The sequence below is a fragment of the Panthera pardus genome, unplaced genomic scaffold (genome assembly GCF_024362965.1).
Source record: "Panthera pardus isolate Hobbes unplaced genomic scaffold, ASM2436296v1 HiC_scaffold_17, whole genome shotgun sequence".
Taxonomy (NCBI): domain Eukaryota; kingdom Metazoa; phylum Chordata; class Mammalia; order Carnivora; family Felidae; genus Panthera; species Panthera pardus.
The window spans coordinates 109,727,648-109,740,291 of record NW_026526732.1 but is presented as its reverse complement, the minus strand read 5'-3'; the positions used below and the strand labels follow the sequence as shown (position 1 = coordinate 109,740,291).

Below are 12,644 nucleotides of genomic sequence, written 5' to 3'. Positions count from 1 at the left end.
CATTTAAACCTTAGACATGCTTGAATTCCATAACCCTTTAAGATGACTTCTAGTCAAAAGTCATCCCCGTCTAGAGTCTAGAACTATGATTCTAGGCTTTTCAAAATTGGAAGGGATTCAGGGTCCCTGGGGAGCTCAGCTAGAGCAGCAGGTGACTCTTGTTCTTGGGGTTGTGAGTTTGAGCCCCACATTCGGTATAGCAGTTACTTAAATAGATAAAGAAACTTTTTTTTAATTGGGAGGGAGGGGGGTGCCTGGGTGGCTCGGTCGGTTAAGGTTAAATGTCGGGCTGTTGATTTCGGCTCAGGTCATGGTCTTGTGGTTCGTGGGTTCGCGCCCTGCGTTGGGCTCTGTGCACAGAGCCTGCTTGGGATTCTGTCTCCCTCTCTGTCTGCCTCTCCTCTGCTCACTCTCTCTCTCTCTCTCTCTCTCAAAATACATATGTAACATGGGAAGGGATTCTAAAGGTTATAAAACCCCAAATGTATTAAATAATACATAAATAAATAAAACCCCAAATACCTTTAGATCTGAAGGAGAATGTGGGCTCTGAGAAAGCAAAATCAGGTGTGACAGCTGCTTCCCAGAACGGACAAGACCACTCTGGGATTGTGACGGAGTGAGACAAGTCCCCTGTGTAATCATGTTCGGCATGCAGACACAAATGCAACACCACAGGCAAACCACAAGAACGACCACACATCCCCGTCTCAGCTAACCGCTTCTTTACCCATTATAGTTTCAGCCCACTCTGTTCCTCCATGTCCTAATAAACATCAGAATATTCAGTGCTGCCACCAGTCCCCCCGATTTCCAGCGGCATTCATCCAGAGCAACCCTTCCCTCTTTGACTGACCCTCTCCCAAACCCCCACCACAAACTGAAATCCTATAAATCCCTCCCACCCCTCTCACTGAGACACCCCAGCTCCCAGCCTCCCCACAGTATGTGAGATCTGTGCTGCGGTAACAGGTACCATCAAATTTAACTGGGTTTGGCCACAGGTCCGCCTTGGCTGCTGGGCTCCAGCGTGGCCACAGACAGGGAGGAGCCCCTATCGGTCTCCCAGCCCTCCTACCCATCCATCCCAAACTTGGCTGCAGACTTTCACTTAAGTTCCCTAGATACAGCAACCTCTCTTAGCAAGTGAAGCCAAAAGGAACTTCCTGCAGATTTCTAAGAACATAAACTGCAACAAAAAGCATTCCTTGTTTGTGATGTATTGATAGTTTTTCGGTAATCAAGTTTTCACAGAAGGGAACAGTCACTCCATTGTATGATTCTCAAGCACATTCCCTCCTCCTTCCCACGTCTTAACTCAAATCCCAGTTGCTTTAGTTCTGTTTATTTTCCAAAGAAATTCCTACAAGAGCTTGGAGAATTGTGGGGTTCTCCCACACGGTTCCATCAATAAGGCTTTGCATCTCTTATAAAACCATAAAACCTCCCTGTTACTGCAGAACGCAAAGCGCAATGATACGCACATCAGCGGATCTTCATTTCTCTGGGACTCTTTGCTTCTAACTGTGTTGGCCCTTCCATAAGATTACAGCTACATAACCATGGAGTTGGAAAGAGTGAAGAAAAGTGACCTATCTGTAGTGGTGATGTAAAAGAACTGTATCAGGGTTCTCCAGAGAAGCAGACCCAACAGCGTAGATACAGACATCTAGAAAAAGATGTGTTACGAGGGACCAGTTCATGTGACTGTGGAGGCAGAGAAGCCTCAGGTTCTGCCCCCCACAAGCTGGAGCCCCTGGAAAAGTGCTCCAAACCCCAAGGTCTGAGAACCAGGGAGCCAGCGTCTGAGGGAAGGGACAGCTGGACATCCCAGCTCAAGCAGAGAGCAAACACGCTGCCTCCGTCTTTGTTCTACTCAGCCCTCAATGATTGGATGATGCCCGTCCATGTTGTTGAGGGAAACCTGCTTTACTCTGACTCCCAGGTCATGATCCCGGGGTCATGGGCTCAAGCCTCTCGTCGGGCTGCGTGCTGAGCATGGGGCCTGCTTGAGATTCTCTCCTTGCCCCTCTCGCCCGCTCACTGCTCCTCTAAAAAATGAAAAATAAACTAATTTTAGAAAGAGAAGCAGGACACCTGGCTGGCTCAGTAAGAAGAGCATGCGACTCTTAATCCCGGGGCTGGGAGTTTGAGTTCCATGCTGGATGTAGAGCTTACTTAAGACAATAAATAAATAAACGTAAAAGAGAGACAGAAGGGGCAAGTGGTTGCCTCAGTCAAGTGCTGGTGAAGGTCACGTAGAACGAGGATGAGCGTAATCCCTGGCTCTGACTAGTCTAGGACACTGGGAGATCTGAACAGTGGTGGGAAAGGGCCGAAGAGATAAGTCCTGACCTTTGGCCATGAGATTCACTCCATAGGGAGCGGGGCACATGCCTCGGCCCAAACGATCTTTGCGTCTCAGAGGGAAAAGTCTGTTTCGGGTCTCCAGTGGCCCTGGGCGTGGCAGGACCTTCCCCATAGCAGCCCCGCATGGTTCAGGCACCTCACGAACAATGCGAGCCTGGAGAGACAGGGGCGCCTAGCATCTCTGTTCCCGGAGTGAGCCTTGACTCAGACATCCTGCCTGGGATGACCCAAGGTGTTCCTGTATGTAGAAGTGACTCAGATGTTACCCTGTCAAAACTGGGGCTGCCACATAGCTTGAGTTCTAGATACCATTGCTTTCTATCTCCCTGGCCCCTTCCTTGTTCCGTGTAGCTCCCTTGGGTGCAGGAAAAAGCTCTTCTTTTTTTCTTTCCCCCCCAAAATTCCCTGTGAGATTTTTTTGACAACGTAGAGCAGGGGTCAGGAGTCTAGTCATAGCGTGTTGAGGAGAGGAAACCCATTATAGATGATATTTTTCAGAAGTTAAACACAAAGGGGAGTTGAGAATGAGACAGGAGCATTTCAAACGAGGAAGGCCAAGGACCAGTTAGTTTGATTTCAGCTGCAAATTCTATTTTGGCTTTTGTGCTGATGAGAAGTCAGAGAGTAAGAACTTGAAGGGGAGCTCAGTTTAAGAGAGGAGGTAGACTTGGAAACAAAAGACAAAAATAAACATGTGCCTGTCAAAGTAGGACTCAGGTCAGGTGTGTGCCAGCAGAGAGGACCAGGAAGTTTCCTGTGTCACAGGATAAACCAGGCCCATGTCCTGGAGACTCGGTTTTGCTTGGAGGGGGCCTAGGTTATCCAGAGTCATATTTAAACAAATCTCGTATATAATGAAGTAAAATGATGTGATTTACCCCAAACTTATGGGTAAGACCCAAGACTTTAAGAGTATTTCTCACTTGAGTTGGGCAGCGCTGGGAGCTCCTTCCTGAAGCCCCTCTGGTTAGGGTGCTCGGCTGGGACCACAGTGAGGTCCGGCCCAGGGAACGAAGGAGCAGCTCTAGAAGAGAGGGTGCACCTGCTTGCTTCTGAAGAAGTTGCCCTTAAATGAGCTTCTGAGGGAGGAGCAGGACTTTGTCCTGCAGATGCTGTAGGAAGAGGGGAGACAGCACCGGAACCTGGAGGCCTGGAAAGGTGCTGTGGGCTGAGGTTACCCCATCTTCCAAATTCTTCGAGAGGTGGATAGGCCATCGGAGGGGAGGGAGAAGAGGCCGAGAGGAGGAATCAGGGAGACAACTAGATCCTACATTTTCTTGACCAGATTAAGTGTCTGAATTTGGTGCTGGGGCCACTAAGGAGACATGTAGGGGTTTTGAAGCAAGAAGTGACAATGACATGATCAGATTTCATTTGGTAAAAGCCATTCTAGCAGTCTTGTAAGTCAACCGGAGCAATACTTCTTGTTGGTCGTTTTTTTCTTTTTAATGTTTATTTTTGAGATAGCCTGTAGGTGGGGGAGGGGCAGAGAGGCCGGGGACAAAGGATTGGAAGCGGGCTCCGCGCTCACAGCTTCAAGCCCGATTTGGGTCTGCCGGTCGGGTCTGGCTCATGAACCCTGAGATCATGACCTCAGCCAAAGTCAGAGGCTCAACCCACCGAGCCACCCAGGTGCCCCTCTTTTGTTGGTCTTAATCATAACCTGAAATAAAGGCAAAGTACAAACTGGGGTGGTGAAGGATATGAGCCACAAATATAATACAGGGTTGGACAGCTTTAATTTATAAAAAATTCATACGGAAGAATAGGAAACAGCATCAGAATGTCTGGGGGGGGGGGCCAATTTGCCTGGAAAAATCTCTTCCAGAGTATATTAATAGTTAATATGAAAGTGATCAGCCTCGCTGTCCTATAAATGTCTAGTAAAATAATAATTTGATCCATTTTCACCATCCCATTAGTGATGACTAGGGAATAATTGTTCTCAGTGTTGGCAGGAATTAGGTGAGAGGCTCATTCCATTAACAGTGTGATAGGTTTAACTTTGGCAATATGCTCATAATTCAACTCCTAGACCCGATGACTATCTTTCTGGGAATTTATCAGAAAGTTTGTCAGGAAGTATCAAGATTGGACAAAGATTTATGTATTTATAAAGCGCACTATTTACAGTAGATTAAAAAAATAAACCACTAAGATGTCCCACAATCTTGGGTTATGACAGGAACCTACAATATGATATTATGTAAGTATAAATAATGTTTCTGATTATGCAAAAGCATTTCAATTCTGCCAGAATGTGAACAGAGGCTGTCATTGGTTGGTGACATTATGAGTGATTTCTGCTTTGTAAAAGTGTTTTCCAGAGGTGCCTGCCTGGCTCAGTCAGTGGAGCAGGAGAGCCTTGATCTTGGGGTTGTAAGTTTGAGTCCCACACTGGGTGTAGAGATTACTTAAAAATAAAATCTTAAAAAAATAACTAAAAAAATGTTTTCCCATGTTTTTAATTTTTTTTTTCATGACAATAAGAGGTTTAACCCCAAAATAAGGAATTGCAGGCCGAATTGCTTGCAGGAAGGCAACTTTGAGGCAGTGAAAACTGAATCACACACGGGCATTCCCAGTCTACCCTTGAACTTTCAACCCACATAAACAACAGAGTAACAACTTGCCCTCTTCTCAATCCTTACCATACTTGACAGGCTTAATCTCATTTAATGCTCCCAGTGCCTCCCCAACTTCAGGATAAAAGAAGTGAGGCTTGAGGGGGGAAATTCACCAGCCCAACGCCTTCCGTTTCATTTTAGTGTTGTCTTGACCCTCCCTTTTTGCCCTATCCCCTTTTATTTAGTCCAGCCCATCCTTCTGTATCCTGGTCTTTGAGCTGAAGACTGCAAAGACACGGACCCTTCATCTCTCTGGAAAACTTCCCCTCCCCACCCCACCCCCCAGAGCCAAGGCCTGGGAGCTGGGGGCAGGCTTTCCTGAGATCACTTCCCGCTTCCTTCTTCCCCGCCTTTAACTTTGGCTCCTGGGGCCACAGCCAGCTTGGTCACTTGCTAACCAGGCTCCTGGGTGCCTCTTCCTCCAAGATCAGAGGTCAGTGCCTGTGCCCGCTCTGGTCCCCCCCCCCCCCCCCCCCCCCCAGAGAGCACTTTCTCTCCCTCTGGCTCTTTCCCGGGTCCTGGGCCCTCTACCCCCTGCCCTTTACTCTCCAGCTCCCCTCCCTTCCCCCGACTTTCCTCTTCTCTCCTCCGGTTCAGTCCCCTGGTTTCCATCTCTGCCTCCATCGCTTCATCGTTATTATCATTCCTGAAAGCAAATACCAAATTACTGTACTGGGGGGGGGGCTTTTTAGAGCAGCGGTACATTGGTACGCAACCCATTAATGGGTACCATGCCTCCCAATTCCCTTCTCCTAGGATTCTTTTAGGGGTTTAGGGCCTGTTCGGCTGTGCACCTGCTCGGCCACACGGGGCGGTGTGCGCTCGCACCGGGAGTCTGCGGTGGGAGGGGGCGAGCGGGGCGGATCCGCGTGGAAAGAGCGGTGGGGAGGAGGCCGGAGAAGGGCGTCGAAAGATCCATCTCCCGGCCTGCCTCTCCCAGGCGCAAGTTCTGACGCCCGCAGGACACCCGGTGACCTGCTGCCCCAGGAAGGCTGGACATGGCAGTTTTTCCAAACTCCTGCCTCCCCGCGTGCCTGCTCGTACTCACTTTCTTCCAGCTGTCCAGGCCCGATTCGGGTAGGTCCCCCCGGGCTCCGTCTCTGGCCCCCTGGGGTTCCCCCCCCCCCCACGCCCCGACCTCGGCCGGGATCCGGGTGGAGCAGACGGCCCTCCGTCCGTGTGAGTCCTCAGCTCCCCCCTGCACGCCCGGTTTGCGCAGCCCCCTTCGACGTGATCGGGCCCGCGGAGCCCGTCCTGGCCGCGCTGGGGGACGACGCCGAGCTGCCCTGCCGCCTGTCCCCGAGCGTGAGCGCCGAGCGCATGGAGCTGCGGTGGTTCCGCGGGAAGGTGGCGGCCGCGCTGCTGGTGCGCCGGGACGGCCGCGAGCGGGAGGCCGAGCAGACGGCCGAGTACCGCGGCAGGGCCACGCTGCTGGACGGCGACATCGCGGCCGGGCGCGTCGCCGTGCGCATACACCAGGTCCGGGCCTCGGACGACGGCGAGTACCGGTGCCTCTTCCGGCAGGACGGACGCTACGGGGAGGCCAGCGTGCACCTGAAGGTGGCCGGTGAGTGCGCGGGTTCGACCCTCAACGGTGACTTCCGGGCGGCGTCCGTTTTCCCGCGGCTCCCTTGCTTTGGAAGCCACCGCGTTCGTCGTCCCGAGAAATCCCTTCTAGGGCGGAAAAGGCTGGCGGGCCGAGGGTGGGAGGTCAGCGGGAAGGCGTTGGAGAGATGGCCCCATGTTGTGATTGCGAGGCTACACCATCCTCTCTAGTTAGCGCGCCAGAATATGCTGGATTCAGCCCCAGGCCCCAACATTCAGGTTGTGTCTGCTTGTCACCACTCCGGTGAGGGACCCTGTGCCGCGCTTTTCCGTTGCAACCTGAGGCTGCCGCGTGGATTCGTGCCTAGGGACGGGCTTCCCAGGATCCTAGAGGTGGCTGCTCGCTAACATTGTTGATCCACCTAGAAAAGTTTTTGGGTTTTGTTTCCCTTCTCTGCTTCAAGCCAAATTTCAAACTAAGGAGAATGGTAAGCATTCAGGAGGAAAGTATGCGTTGGGATCTGACTTTCCCGCTTACTTGGAATGCCATCAAACTAATCTCTTTCTGAGCCTTATTTCCTGCTATAAAACTGGGCAATGCATCTGTCAAACAAGATTTGGCAAGAATGAAATAAAGTGAGACAGTGTATACATGAAACTGTTATTGTTACTCTTTTAAAGTGATAGACATCTTTGAGAATCTCCTGAAAGTGGCAGGCAGCCCTTTTCATGAAAAGAATACCCATTTTCACATATACACACAAATCGAAACATGGATTTAAACTAAGAGCTGTGGACAGGTGTATAAGGACTCTCCTCTGCAGCTTGGTGTTTTTCTATACTCTGTAGAATTGTAAGAATATAATTAGGCTGAAAACAGAAAGGGTAAGAACAGCTTTATGTTGATATATGTTAGGACACTGGGGCAAGGAGGTTGAAACCATTTAAGAAAATTCCTGAATCAGTATCACACGGAAAGGAAACTTAAATTGTCAGCTACAATCTTAATGCAGGGAACCTCCAATCCCCCTTCTCCTCAGGGACACTTCTTCTCTGTTCACATCTTCTCTGTTAAATACCCACTCCTGGTTCTCCTCCTCGAAGTCTTTTCATAATACTTCCAACCACAAAGCCCTCTCCCCATCTCTGGAGCGCCCTAACCTGCCTCTAAGCCATTGGTCTTGCTGTTCCTGCTGACTGTGTTCCTATGTCTGTCCATCACACTCCTGCTTACATTTCAAACACTAAATCCCAATATGGGATCCCTCTCTGATAACGTTCCTTTTACTGACGCCTCAGTTTCCTCGTGTCATGAAACAGAACATGAATCCCTCTCATTCCTAGTCTCCGTGTGCCTTTCTTTCTCAGACTGTGTAACCCTATGGTTATAAGGTTCCCAGAAGGGCGTCCACTAAAGGAGTGAGGCCAGCTTCTCTCTCCGCAGCTCTGGGCTCTGACCCTCAAATCCATATGGAAGTTCAAGAAAGTGGAGAGATCCGGCTGGAGTGTACCTCCGTAGGATGGTACCCAGAGCCCCAGGTGCGGTGGAGAACTTCCGAGGGAGAGTGGTTTCCGTCCACAGCAGAGTCTAGGAACCCTGATGAAGAAGGCCTGTTCACTGTGGTGGCTTCCGTGATCATCAGGGACACCTCCGTGAAGAATATATCCTGCCATTTCCAGAACCTCCTTCTGGGCCAGGAGAAGGAAGTAGAGATCTCCATACCAGGTCAGTGAAATCAGCGTTGGGTTCCTATGTGACAGTTTCAGGGCCACATCACCTAGGGCACCTGCCCAAGCCATGCCCTCATGACACAGTTGTCTACTTTCTCCCCACCTAAGCTCCTGATCCCCGACGTGAGGGAGCCCCACCAACATCATCAGAAGAATAGGGATTCTGAACACATCAACCCTCCCTGGATCTCATTGAAATCCCAGATTTTCCATTTTAGGAGATATATCTTAGATACAGAAGCTCTGTCCTTGGGGGCCTTCCTAATCCAGAGCGTTCTCTCCTTGAGTAACAGGAAAACCCATTTCCACCCTTGCCCCTTGGCCTCCCCCCTCCCATGCTAGAGCTCTGTCTAGGTTTCGAGGGCCCTCAGGAAAGCAGATCTTCTCATCACCCTCCCCCCCACCCCGACCATCTCTGGCTCAGGCAGGGACCTTTCCTTATTCTTTGGTCATTGAGTCCCTTTCTGTGGCACACAGAGGTGACATGTCCCCTTCCTTATTTACTTCCCGCATCCCCTTGGCTCCCATCCTAGTCCTTCCTCTCTCACTGCCCTCCCCTACCTGAGATCAAAATTTTTCTGAAAAGCTTAGAGCAGCACTGGAAGGACTCATTTTTGCCGTGGGAGGAACGGGGGAGGTCTAGGTCGTCCTCTCTTGCAACCCCCTTTGCCATCGGGAGCAGAGGCAGACTTGCTCAGGGCCGCACGACAAATGTCCTTCTTGGGGATTTCGTTTCAGCTCCCTTCTTCCCACGGCTGACTCCCTGGATGGTGGCAGTGGCTGTCATCTTGATGGTCCTGGGACTTCTTACAATTGGGTCCGTATTTGGCACTTGGAGACTATACAGGGAAAGAGCCCGACAGAGAAAGGATGAATTCAGCTCTAAAGGTGAGTCAGAGGCCGCTTGTCAGGAGTGCTTCCGAGTGGGGGTGGACCCAAGTCCTTTCAGAAGATATTTGGGTCTAGAATTCTGGAAGTCAAGATGGGGGGTCGTTATAAGGCACCTGAAGCCGCTGATCCCCAATATGAAGGTCTGGGGGGCAGAAGGAGTCAAAACCAATGCAAACTGAGATATTAGACCTGATGTGCACTCACTACCCACCCTCAGACTCTCCTCGCTCCTAACTCGGTTTCCCAGTAAAGATCAAAGATCTGATCCCAAGCCAGTAGGAACTTCCTGCACATTTCTTAGAAACATAAAATAAATAAACCATAATCCTTGTTCCTCATTTATTGATAAAGCTTCAGTAATCAGGTAGAGATGAACCATTTATTCCTTTGTCATTAAGGTATTTCTGTTTGTTTTCCAGAGAAACTCCTGGAAGAGCTCAGTAAGTTCTCTCTTCTTGTCGTTAGTTCACCGACAAGGTGTCCCCTCTCTCATTAGAAACCCATCAATGACCATCTCGTTCTCTTTCATTGCAGAACAGAAAAAGGCCACCCTGCATGCAGGTGAGTGACTGAGCTTCTCAAGGGCTCTGAGGCTCTATCACCCAGGGATTCAAAGTCCTATAATACTTGGACATAAAAACACTAACACAGTTTCGTGGTGAAGATAGATAGGGGAAAGATGATGTAAACGGGCTTCACATTTTCCTCGAGGCACACAGAGGGCCCTTGGAAGATGTTTCGAAGACAAGCCCCTGTAACAGGCGCCCCTGAGGCCCTGGGGACAGTCAACTCACACATCACCTTGTGGCTTTTGACGGAAGAGGAAAATAGAGACGGCAGAACAGGCCAAACACCTCTCCTCCTGAGGAGACCTACCAAAGTCTAGAACAGTCTAGATAGATAGATAGATAGATAGATAGATATTTTTAATTTTTTTATTGTTTATTATTTTTGAGAGAGAGAGAGACAGAGACAGAGAGCAAGCAGGGAAGGGGCAGAGAGAGAGGGAGACACAGAATTGGAAACAGGCTCCGGGCTCTGAGCCGTCAGCACAGAGCCCGACGCGGGGCTCGAACTCACAGACTGTGAGATCATGACCTGAGCTGTAGTCAGCCGCCCAACTGACTGAGCCACCCAGGCGGCCCTATATATATATATATATATATATGCACATATATATACATACATACATATATATATATATATATATATATATACACACATACATATACATATGTATATGTATGTGTGTATATATATAATTTTTTTTTTTTGAGAAGAAAGACTATGTCTTGTCACCTCTCATGCTCACTGATGCTCAGACCGGCTCTCTCTCCGTCTCTAGTTGACGTGACTCTGGATCCAGACACCGCCCATCCCCACCTCTTTTTGTACGAGGATTCAAAATCTGTCCGGCTGGAAGATTCACGCCAGAAACTGCCCGAGAAACCGGAGAGATTTGACTCCTGGCCTTGTGTGTTGGGTCGTGAGACCTTCACGTCAGGGCGACATTTCTGGGAGGTGGAGGTGGGAGACAGGGCCGACTGGGCGGTCGGGGTGTGTAGGGAGAATGTGGTGAAGAAAGGCTTTGACCCCATGACTCCTCAGAATGGGTTCTGGGCTGTGGAGTTGTATGGGAGTGGGTACTGGGCCCTCACCCCACAGCGGACCCCTCTCCCATTGGCAGGGCCCCCCCGCCAGGTTGGGATTTTCCTGGACTATGAATCAGGAGACGTCTCCTTCTACAATATGGCCAACGGAGCCCCTATCTATACTTTCTCCAATGCCTCCTTCTCTGGTCCCCTTCGGCCTTTCTTCTGCCTGTGGTCTTGTGGTAAAAAGCCCTTGACCATCTGCCCACCCACTGACGGGCCTGAGAGAGTCACAGTAGTTGTCGATGCCAAGGACTTTGCTAAGGAGATCCCGCTGTCCCCTATGGGGGAGGACTCTGCCTCTGGGGATACGGATACCCTCCACTCTAAGCTAATCCCTACCCAGCCCAGCCAAGGGGCACCTTAAGGAATCTCCCAGCTAAACCGTTCTCCTTTATGCTAAGCCCTCCCCTCGGTCCTCTCTGAGTCGCCAGCCCCCGACCTCACCCAGCCCCTGTTTCTTCCTGTTGGGTAGGGATCAGTTGGTCTTGGGAAGGTTATGTTGCTGCTGTTAGAGAGCGTGGGGTGTAGGGCCTTCCTAATCTGTTTCTGTACTGGTAGTCAGGGGGCAGGCACGTGACTCTGAAGCTGTTTCTAGTGTCCTCCTACCCCTCCCCCCCAGGCCACATCCTATAGGGAGGGACAGCTCGGCTATCGAGATGGGGTTAGGTTGGCATGTGGTTATGACAGAAACGTCTCAGTGTCCAGAATCGGGATGAGTAGAGGAACAGGTTTTACACAAGCGGGAAACCCAAAAGGTTCTGGGAAGGGAAAATTCGAGGCTGAAGTCCCATAAAGGAACCTGGGGGGACATCGCAGTGGAGGAAAGGGAGGGGAACATAGGCCAATGACGAATACCTGGCCTGCTCCTAGAGTTTTAGGGCCTGTCTCTCACATTTTCTAAGACGTGTCCTACAGAGTAAAGGGAACTGGCCCTACTCCTGTGGGATCTGAAAAAAATGGTGTGGGGGCGTGGAGAAGGGATGAAGGGAGCAGGGCTGGGGGCCCGACAGAAGATCTGACCCCGGAGAAAACGGGAGACAAAACCCAAGCTGTGTGCGTCGCCACGACGCGGATCCTGCTTTCCTCTCTGCGGCCTCCTGTTTCCCCCTCACCTGGAGTCATTCCAGCCTCACTTGCTGGGCCCCACAACTTTCCAGCTCTCTTCCTCCTTTTGACTTAGAATCTCTCCATCTCAGAGCCTTTCTAGAAACCCTGGTCGGTGATGTCCCCTCTTTAGCAGCCGGTGTCGGCCTCGGGGCCCCTCAGCCCTCATCCCAACATCTGCTTCAGCCCCCTCAAACCCCCCTTCCATCCGCTCCCCAAGCAGCTCATGCCCACGCCCCGCCACCGGTCACTCTCCCCGCCCAGCTTTCCTGCGTGCCGTTCTCCCCGGGGTCCCCGGAGGCTGTGTCATCGCGCTCGACACAGCTAGACTGACCGCAGCCGCTCGTGTTTGCGCTTTCCCGTATACTTGGGGCTTGTCACGCCCATGGACCGCAGGTGTATCTGGGCTCGCCCCTTCTACTTCCGTTGTGTTCTTCCAGTTTCCAGCATGGGTGTCGCCCGTGGTCTTGACCTAATAAATAAGTCTGTTGATTGCTGAAAGCGGCATCTGCGACCTTCCTTTCTTTATCCCAACAAGTGGAACCGAGACAGAAACAGGAAAGAAGCCGCCGGGGAGCGCAGCTGCCCGGCTGCGGCAGCGTGGTTCTATGTAGCCAAGACTCACCCGCAGGCCTGACGGCAGTGGGCTCACCGAGGGCGCAAGGGCTATCGTCCCAGGAGGGTCTAGCTGCTTACAGAAAGGCCAGGGTGCCAGTCGCTG

The 12,644-nt window shown here is 51.1% G+C and overlaps 1 protein-coding gene across 2 annotated transcripts; it reads left to right on the top strand.

Moving 5' to 3' along the window:
• Positions 1 to 4,212: 4,212 nt before the first annotated feature.
• BTN1A1 (butyrophilin subfamily 1 member A1) lies at positions 4,213 to 12,424 on the top strand. Of its 2 annotated transcripts, XM_053905354.1 has the most exons (8): positions 4,213 to 5,430; positions 5,938 to 6,074; positions 6,217 to 6,564; positions 7,987 to 8,268; positions 9,012 to 9,161; positions 9,584 to 9,604; positions 9,699 to 9,725; positions 10,510 to 12,424. In XM_053905354.1, the coding sequence occupies exons 2-8, from the start codon at positions 5,996 to 5,998 to the stop codon at positions 11,181 to 11,183; spliced, it is 1,581 nt and encodes a 526-aa protein (XP_053761329.1). In that variant the 5' UTR covers positions 4,213 to 5,430; positions 5,938 to 5,995; the 3' UTR covers positions 11,184 to 12,424. The 2 variants fall into 2 exon arrangements, with proteins under 2 accessions (XP_053761329.1, XP_053761328.1); XM_053905353.1 differs by having other exon boundaries at positions 4,213 to 6,074.
• The last annotated feature ends 220 nt before the right edge of the window (positions 12,425 to 12,644 follow it).

Bases quoted from the DNA above. Each gene is read 5' to 3' on its own strand.
- BTN1A1 (XM_053905354.1), top strand. From the start codon at position 5,996: ATGGCAGTTTTTCCAAACTCCTGCCTCCCCGCGTGCCTGCTCGTACTC. The intron at 6,565-7,986 runs GTGAGTGCGCGG...CTCTCTCCGCAG, and splicing joins CGTGCACCTGAAGGTGGCCG to CTCTGGGCTCTGACCCTCAA. The intron at 9,162-9,583 runs GTGAGTCAGAGG...TTTGTTTTCCAG, and splicing joins GGATGAATTCAGCTCTAAAG to AGAAACTCCTGGAAGAGCTC.